Source organism: Carlito syrichta, unplaced genomic scaffold (genome assembly GCF_000164805.1).
Source record: "Carlito syrichta isolate Samal-C Ts95f unplaced genomic scaffold, Tarsius_syrichta-2.0.1 Scaffold150313, whole genome shotgun sequence".
Lineage (NCBI taxonomy): Eukaryota > Metazoa > Chordata > Mammalia > Primates > Tarsiidae > Carlito > Carlito syrichta.
The window spans coordinates 27,968-37,856 of NW_007094409.1; the positions used below are offsets into that span (position 1 = coordinate 27,968).

The 9,889-nt window shown below is 34.2% G+C and overlaps 1 protein-coding gene across 2 annotated transcripts; it reads right to left on the minus strand.

Annotated features, from left to right (window-relative positions):
- Positions 1–7,771: 7,771 nt before the first annotated feature.
- On the minus strand, positions 7,772–9,289 carry LOC103251951 (heterogeneous nuclear ribonucleoprotein H3-like). Of its 2 annotated transcripts, none has more exons than XM_008050557.1 (2): positions 8,985–9,289; positions 7,772–8,673 (listed from the first exon to the last, which is right to left on the minus strand). In XM_008050557.1, exons 1-2 carry the CDS (start codon positions 9,287–9,289, stop codon positions 7,995–7,997), a joined length of 984 nt encoding a protein of 327 aa, XP_008048748.1. In that variant the 3' UTR covers positions 7,772–7,994. The 2 variants fall into 2 exon arrangements, with proteins under 2 accessions (XP_008048748.1, XP_021564505.1); XM_021708830.1 differs by having other exon boundaries at positions 7,775–8,598; positions 9,186–9,289.
- Positions 9,290–9,889: the final 600 nt, after the last annotated feature.

The window sequence follows — 9,889 nt, forward strand, 5'->3', positions numbered from 1 at the left end:
AAACAGTTAAAAAAATAAAAATAAAAAATCATGTGTACAATAGCAAAAAAATAAAAAAATATAAAAACATATGTACAATTTACTATATTAACTGCATTAAAGTATAAAACTCAGTGGCATTGAGTATATTCACAGTATTATGCAACCAGTAATACCATCTAGTTACACCATTTATTCACCACCACAGAGGAAATTTCAAACCCATTGGAGTCATTCACCATTCCCCACAGCTCCTAGCAAACACTAATCTGCCTTCTGTCTTTATGGGTCTGCCTATTGAGGACATTCCATGTAAACATAATCATATAGTATCTGCCCTTTTGTAACTGGTTTATTTCACTTAGCACACATTTTTCGAGGTTCATCAATGCTGTGCCATATGTCAGACCATTTTTTTAAAAGTCTACCTTTGCTTCATTTCTTTTATGGATAAATAATATTTATCATCCACATTTTGTTTATTCATCAGTTTATGGGAATTGAGGTTGCTTCTATCTTTTGGCAATTGTGACTAATATTGCTAGCTACAATATTTTTAAAATAATTTTTATTTTGAGATAATATTTCATTTACATGCACTAATAAAAAATAATAATACAGAGGAATCTCTTTGTACTCTTTACACACTTTTCTTCTATGGTAATGTCTTACAAAACCATACTATAATATCACCACAAGGATATTGACATTGGTAAGAGTGAAGATACAGATTAGTTGACTACCACAATAATAATTTATGTTACCCTTTAATAGACACACCTACCTTTCCATTTCAACCACCCCTGCATTAAGCCCCAACAACCACTAACTTTTTCTCCTTTTCTATAATTTTTTCATTTCAAGAACCTTATATAAATATAAATAAAACTGTATAGTATTAACCTTTGGAATTGGCATTCTTCACTCAGTATAATACTCTGGAGTCTAGCTAGTCTGTTCCATGTCCTAGTATATTGTTCATTTTTTATTCTTGAGTAGTATTCCAAAGTATGTGTGAACATATGTTTTCATTATCTGTAATAAATGCACAATTGCATGTAGAATTTTATTTATTTATTTATTTATTTTAGGAAACTGCCAAATTGCTTTCTAGAGTGACTTTACCAGTTATGAATGAGTGGTTTAGTTTCTCCAGATTTTTCCAGTATATGGTATTGTCAGTATTTATTCTTCAGTTATTTTGATATTGCATTGCATTTTTAATTTTTATTTCTAAAATGACTAATGATTTTACACATATTTTCATTTGCTTATTTGTCATTTGTTTTTCCTGTTTGGTGAAATAACTTTTCATATAATTTTCCCAGTTTCTAATTGGATTGTTTCTGGAATTTTAGTTGATGTATTTGTTGTAAATCAATCAACTTAACGTTTAGAGCAATTTCAGATTCCCAGCAAATTGAACTGAGATTACAAAGAGTTTCCACCTAAGATGGGTCTCCACACATGCACACCTTTCCTCACAACAGTGGTACATGTTTTAGAAGTGATAAACCTACATTGACACATAATTATCACTAAAAGTCCATAGTTTACATTAGAGTTCAATCTTTGTGTTATATAGTCTCTGTATTTGAACAAAGGTATAGTGACATGTATCCATCATTTTGTTATCATACAGATTAGTTCCACTGCTATAAATCCTCAGTGCACTGTATATTCTTTCCTCCCCCTGCCACTGCCCTTCCCCCTCATTGTACTGTCTACATGTTTTTGGCTTTTCCGGAATGTTGCAGAGTTAGAATCACACAGTCTGTGTCTTTTTTGAGATTGGCTTCTTTCATTTAACAATATGTGCTTAAGAATCCACCATGTTTTTTCATGATCTGACAGTTCATTATTTTAACACTAAATAATATTCCTTTGTCTGGATGTACCACAGTTTACCTATCCATTCACCTACTGAAGGACAGCTTGATTGTTTTCACATGTTGTCTATTATAAACAAAACTTCTTTAAGCATCTATCTGCAAATTATTGTGTAGTATACTTTCTTTTTAGTTATTTGAGTAAATACCAATGAACATGATTGTTGGATTATATGTTCAGTATCTTTTAGTTTTTTAAGCAACTGACAAACTGTCTTCCAAAGTGGCTCCACCACCATTTTGCATTTTCATCAGTAATAAATGATAATTTGCTTTGCTCCATATCCTTGCCAGCATTTGGTGGTGTTAGTGTTATGAGTCACTTTTTTTTTAATTATGGAATTTTAAGAGTTCCTTGTATTTTAGGATAAAAGACCCTTGTTAGCTAGGTCTTTTGCAAATATTCTCTGTGATTTGTCTTCTTATTATCTTGGTATTGTCATTCACAGAAAACAAGTTTTTATTTTCAATAAAGTCAAGGTATTATTTCATTCATAAACATTGTTTTTAGTGTTGTATCTAAAAAGTTATTGCTATACCCAGCATCATCTAGGTTATCTATTACTTTTAGAAATTTTATTCTTTTACATTGCACATTTAATCGAAGAAAAGTTTTAATTAATTTTTGTGATGTGTAAAAGGTCAGTCCCTAGATACCTTTTCTTGAATATAAAAGTCGTTATGCCAGACCATTTTTTTAAAAGTCTACCTTTGCTTCATTGTGTTGCATTTGCTCCTTTGTTAAATATCAGTTGACTATATTTATGTGGTTTTTTTCTGGACTCGTTATCCTGTTCAGTTACTCAAGTTGGGTATTTTTTAAATTAATATACATTGTCTTGATGGCTTTACCTTTTTAGTAAATCTTCAGGTTGAATATTATTAGTCCTTTATTTTCCTCTATTTTCAATATTGAGTTGACTATGCTGTGTCTTTTACCTCTCCATATAAATATTAAAATTAGTTTATCAATGTCCACCAGATAACATGCTAGAATTTTTAAAAATAATTTCATTGATTTTATACGTCAAGTTGGAAAGCACTGACATTTTGACAATATTGAGTCTTCCTAACTATGAACATTGGCTATCTCTCCATTTATTTACTATTTATTTGATATCTTTTAATTAGAGTATTGTAGTTTTACGTTTATAGATTTTGTACATATTTTTTAGTTTTATACTTAATTATTCATTTTGGAAGATTAGGTAAATGGTAATTTAAAAATATTTCCACATTTTTACTGCTGATTTATAGAAAAATGACTGACTTTTGTATATTAACTTTGTATAGTCAATCATTGCTTTAATCACTTATTAGTTTCACAAGTGTTTTTTCATTTCTTTTAGATTTTCTACATAAAAGATCATGTCACATGCAAACAAAGACAAATTTATTTCTTCCCTTCCAGTCTGTATACTTTTAAGATTTACTTTTGTGTATTGTTGAATTAGCTAGGACATCAAGTATAATGTTAAAAAACATTCCTTTGTAGCAATATGGATGGCACTGGAGAACATCCTCCTAAGTGAATTGACTCAGAAACAAAAAGCCAAATACCACATGTTTTCATTTACATGTGGGAGCTAAATGGTCACAAATATACACTTAAACACCAATAAGGGGAGGAGATGGGAAGGGGAGTTAGGGTTCAGAAATTACCTGTGGGAAATGTTTACTATCTGGGGAATGGTCCGCCTGAGACCCCATCCCCAACACTACATAATATATTTATGCAGCAAACATGCATGTGTACCCTCTAAATCTAAAACAAACAAACAAAAAGCAATAGTGAGAGGGGCCACCCTTACCTTGATCCTGATATTAGCAGGAAACATCTGAGTTTTACACCATTGAATATGATGTTAACTATAGAGTTTTGAAGACTTTAGTATTGACCCATGTGTTATACAGAAGTGTGCTGTTTTAATGTTCAAATATCTTGAGATTTTTCCAGCTATCTTTCCATTAATGATTTCTAACTTAATTCCATTGTCATCTGAGAGCAGATATTGTATGATTTCTATTCTTTGACATTTGTTAAGGTGTGTTTTATGGACTAGAATGTGGTCTCTCTTGGTGACTATTCCATATGAGCTTGAGAGTAATATATAATCTGCTGTTTTTAGATGAATAGTCTATAAATGTCAATTATATCCAGTTGATTGATGGTGTCATTGAGTTCAATTGTGTCCTTACTGATTTTCTACTGGCTGAATTTGTCCATTTCTAATAAATGAATGATAAAATTTCCAATTGTAATAGTGGATTCATCTAATTTTCCTTGCAGTTCTATCAGTTTTTGTCTCAGCTATTTTGATGCTCTGTTGTTAGACACATTAAAGATAGGTTTTCTAGGATTATTGATGCCCTTATCATTAAGTAATGTATTATCTCTTTATTTTTGGTTACTTTGCTTGTTCTGAATTCTACTCTGTATGAAATTAATGTAGCGACCTACTCCTGAAGTTTCCTCTTGATTTGTGTTAGCATGATATTGCTCTCTCCATCTCTTTAATTTTAATTTATAGGTGTATTTATATTTAAAGTTCTTTATAATTAAACTACCATATAATTTATCAATTCTACATCTGAGTATTTATCTACAAGAATTAAAGTCAGAATCTCAGAGATATTAGCACTCGTGTGCTTACTGCAGCACTATGCACAATTGTCAAGATGTGGAGACAACTGAAATATCTACCAACAAATGAATGAAGAAAATTTAATATGTGAATATAGTAGAATGCCATTCAGTTTTTTTAAAGACATTTTGCCATATGTGACAACACGGATGAACCTCAAGGACATTATGTCAACTGAAATAAGGCAGTCATAGAAAGACAATTACTGTATGATTTCCCCCATATGAGGTATCTAAAATAGTCAATTCACAGCACCAGATATGGTTACCAGGAACAGAGAGATGGGGAAATGGGGAGTTACTAATCAAAGAACACAAAGTTTCAGTCAAGCAAGATGAATAAGCTCCAGAGGTCTGCTATCTAACAGTGTATCTATAGTCAATATTAGTGTATATGCATTTTAAAATATATTAAAAAGGTAAATCCCATGCTAAACGCTCTTACCACAGTAAAGTTCAAAAAATAAAGTAGATTTGTTATAGACAACATATAATTGGCTCTTGTTTTCTTAGCAACTCTAACAATCTTTGTTTTTAAATTCGTATATTTTGATTTATAGACCAAAATGATTATTAATATACATGGATTGACATCCAGCGTATTTTATACTTTTATTTTTTTATTTTAATTTTTATTACAAAGATGTGGGATACATTTCAGGGTTAGGTATATAAACACTGATCATGCAGGTACCCTTGTTGGTGAGGTATGTCCTTCCCTCCCCTAGCAGTTTCCCTCAACTATCAATCTCACTCCCCCTCCCCTGACAGTTTCCCACTAAGGATTCCCAGCTTGCCAATCCTTTTCTCAAAGTATTATAATAATTGTTCAAGGTTCACTTATGAGTGAAAACATATGAAACTCTGTTCTTTGTTTCTGTGATAAATCGTGTATTACTCTTAATTTTGTCCCTATTTTCGTCTTTACACTTTTCTACCATTTGTAATTTTAGTTGAGAATTTTATGATTCCATCATATCTCCTTTTGTATCATATTATTTTTACTTTTTAAGACTTGTCTTAGTGGTTGCCCTAGTGTTTGCATATAAATTTATACCTAATAAAGTCTACTTTCAAATAATACAATACAATTTTCCAAGTAGTGCAAGTACTTTATAAAAACAAAAATTTCCTAATTACTCCATTCTATTCTTTGTATTATTGCTGCCATTCGTTTCACTTATATGCAGTCGTAGCCATATGTGTGTATGCATATATAAAAAATACTTTTGGTTCTCCATATCTACAGGCTCTGCTTCAGGGTATTCAACCAAATACAAGCAGAAAATAACATATTTGCAGGATTTGAAACTCACGGAAAATAAGACCAGACTTCTGGTATCCAGTGTTTCTACAAAGCCATCTCTGGGACTCAATGTCCATCAATTAGATCAATTAAAAATATATTTTTAAAAATTTGACCTTAACTCATTCCTATTTTCTAATGACCTTCCTATCTTTATGTAGATCTGAACTTCCGACCTATATTTTTTCTGTCTGAAAAACACAGCATTAATTTTGTTTTGTTTAATGAAAGAAATTTATTATACCCACAGGTCCTAGAAGACAGGCGGTACTGTATGTCTTTCAGGCGACCATATGGGAGCTGCCAGGAAGCTGCTCAACCCAGCAAGTGGGAAGTCATGAAAGGGAAGGTAGATAGGCAAGTGCCTCAATTAGAGGTCAGGGTGTAGTATACAGTAAGTCCTCACTTAATGTCATTGATAGTTGTTTCAAGTTGTGACCTTAAATGAAATGGCTTGTAACAGGTCCGCAATTAATACTGTCCTTTCACTATACCACTGATGAGAAAAAAAGTGGCTTTATTATATGTCATTTTGCTTAAAGTTGCAGTTTCCAAAAACCTATCGATAAACATATCATTTGCTGCAAGGAAAGTATATTAGCAATGAATTTTCTCAATTTTTGTTTGTCTGAGAAAGTCTACTTCTTTTTCAACTTGAAGGATAATTTCATCGAATGCAGACATCTTGATTGATGGGTATTTCCTCTGAACACTAAGCATTTCACTCCATTCTCCTCCTGTTTACATGGTTTTTAAGTGAAGTTGAATATAATTCTTATCTTCCCTCTTCTACAAGTAAGGTCCTTTTTCCTTTGGCTTTTATTCAAAATTCTTTTTTTTAACTTTGATTTTCTGAAGTTTGAATATAATATATGTAGATATCATTTGCTGAGCATTCATCCTACATAACGTTTTATGAGATTCCTAGATCTATGGTTTGGTAATTTGGAAGAAATTTTCAGTTATTGTTTCTTCAAATAGTTATTCTGTGTCTTTTGTTTTTCTTCTTCTGGTATTTCCATTGCTTGCATGGTACACTTTGTTTTTTAGCTGTTCTTGTATATTTTGTTGTCAGATATTTTAGAACTTTTAAGCTTTGCTTATCAGTTTTGGAAATTTCTGTTATCATATTCTCAAGCTCAGAGATTCTTTTCTCAGCTTTATCCACTAATGAGCCCATCCAAAGCATTCTTCATTTTCTGTTACAGTGCTTTTGAGCTATAAAATTTAAGACCAATTCTTTCCTAAATTTCCATATTTCTACTTATATTATCCATATGTCCTTGAATGTTTTTTTTAAGTTAGTGCTCTTAGCATTTGAATCATAATTATTTTCAATCCCTATTTTAATAATTCCAACTTTCCTGCCATGTCTGACTCTGGTTATGATGCAAGTTCAGTCTCTTTTTACATCTTTTCTGCCTTGAAGTCCACCTTGTAAATTTTTTTTGTTTAAAGGTAACATGATGTAGTGGGTAAACAGAGTTGCAGTAAATAGGTCTTTAGCAATATGATAATAAGGTTTGGAGGGGAAAGAAAGTGTCCACTAGGTCTAAAATTACCTATCAGTCTTTTTCTGAGCTTGTGTCTCAGACCAGTGAACTTCACAAGCACTTCTTAGTATTTCCCCCAAGCTAAGTGAGACAAGGTGGTTAGATGGGACTGGAATTGAATATTTCTCCTCACAGGTAGGTTGAACTCAAATAAAATCCCCACAGATTAGGTTTGGTAAAATAGCTTCCCCGTGATAACAGTTCCTGGTGTAATTCAGAATGATCCCTTCTCTGAAAGCACATGGGGATTTTTTTTTTCTCACTATTAACTGTGAAGATCTGGCAGAGTTCCTGGAGGTAAAACTCATGAAAGCATAGGGTTGCCCTTTATGACTAGGTCTGCAGATTTTATTCTCAGACTTGTGTACATTGAACTACAGTAATTTGTCAGTTATATTTCTTTTTTTAACATAAAAATTTATTTTTAAGTCAAAGTATGCAACAAATAAAGCCTTCAGAAAACAGGTTTTCCCATCACAATCTGTTGCTTTACGAAATAATATTTTGAAAACACATCCCTTCGGTCATTATAAAGTTCTCAAAATACAAAAGAAATGAAATCTGTAGGAGAGTCTAGTAGATCAGATGTTGTCGCCAGGACGTGTGTGTTAATGGTTATGCTTTCAGTATATCCCACGCCATCCACTTCCACTCAGGCCACCTTGCCCAAAGTAACCTCCACTGTCTTTACCACCACGGTCATAACCACCCAAGTCATCAGGAATGCCATATCCTCCACTGTAATCGTTCCCCATTCCCATTCTTCCAACAGACCCATAACCTCCTTGGTTATCCATTCCATCTCTGCCATAGCCTCCCATTCCAGAACCTCCCATTCCAGAGATGCCTCCAGGAGTAGAATTCAAGATGAGTTCAATATCGATGCCACATGTTATTTTATCTTTAGACATGTCAGCTACTGCATCTTTATGTATCACAAATTCTACATCTGATTCTCCTGTTGCTCTGCCGCCAGGTCCAATATCAATATGAACACGTATTGGATTTAGTGGTGAGAAGACATTAGCAATGTCATTTTCAGTTGCACCAAAAGGCAACCCTCTCATATGTACGAAATGGCCACCGTGAAAACCTGAACTTGCATCACCAGCTCTGCCATAACCATGTCCTCCCATACCTCTTCCATCTCTCATTCTGTCATCAAAGCCCTCATTTCCATAGCCATAATTAGTATATCCGCCATAGTCATCAAAACCTCCATAACTTCCACGGTCTGCTCCATAATAACCCTCCCTTCCTCCTATTGGTCTATCATATGGCCCCGGTCGCTGTCCCAGCAATCTTCTCTCTTTTTTTTTTTTTTTTTTTTTTTTGAGTTGGAGTCTCACTCTGTCGCCCAGACTGGAGTGCAGTGGCCTCTCCCGGCCACCGAAGCCTCGACCTGCTGGGCTCCGGCGATCCTTCTGCCTCAGACTTCCAAATAGCCGGAATTACAGGCATGCGCTACCAGGCCCGGCTGATTTTTTGATTTATTGTAGAGATGAGGTCTCGCTGCCCAGGCGGGTCTCGAACCCGCGGGCTCAGGCAATCCACTCACCTCAGCCTCCCAAAGGCACGGGATTACAGGCTGAGCCACCGAGCCCGGCTCCAGCAATCTTCTTGGTGGATCATAAAATCCTTTGATTTCACTCCTGCTACTTAAGATCTCAATACACCTGTGCCCTATTCTTTCCTTGAGTTTCCCCAGAGCATTTTCTATCGCTTTTGAAGCAAACTGCACGAAGTCCTCCCCTGTGCTTCTCCCCTGGTTGTCTATCGTCAGTGTTATCCCATTTGGCACGATTTCCAATCTTTGAAAGAACTGAATTATTCCCTCATTGCTGCAACCAAATGGTCGTCCACATACTGTCCCATCACTAGCATCATTTGAACCATTACGTTTCATAACCCAATCCATCTTAATACCGTTTGACGTAAATGCCACTTTTACTTCTGATAACCTGTTAGGAGATAGTAACACCGACTCCGGTGCTCGCGGGGCTTGCAGTTTGCCTGCTGTAGCCGGTCGGTCCTCCCAACCGTCTCCTGAGGCAGCAACCGCTTAGGGTGTCAGTTATATTTCACGTTCTCTTATTCCATTGCTGGTTCTAGTGGAGGTTTCTGATTATATGCTTCTGTTCCAGAATGTTTTGATTCTCTGTATCTGCCTATCAGTCTTTCCAATTTGGGGGATGGGGAAGTAGTTTGCCCGTGACCTCTTTTTCTGATGAATTTAAGAAGAACTGTTGACTTTTCAAGTTGTTTAGTTTTTTATGTGTTGTTAAAACAGAGTTGAGACTTCTAAATTACTTATATTGCTGGATTGGAAACCAGAAGTTCGATTTCTATTTTTATGGTTGTTTTTTAAAGTTTTATCATATATACTAGTTAATAGTATTTCATATCATTTCTGGTGTGCTGTTTGCAAATATTGTTTCCCAGTCTCTAGTTTGTCATTTCAGAGTCTTACAAGACATTTTTTTTTTTTTAACAACAAAGTTTTCTAATTTTGATTAAT

Bases quoted from the DNA above. Each gene is read 5' to 3' on its own strand.
- LOC103251951 (XM_008050557.1), bottom strand. From the start codon at position 9,289: ATGGATTGGGTTATGAAACGTAATGGTTCAAATGATGCTAGTGATGGG. The intron at 8,674-8,984 runs GCTGGAGCCGGG...AAAAGAGAGAAG, and splicing joins TATGATCCACCAAGAAGATT to ATTGCTGGGACAGCGACCGG.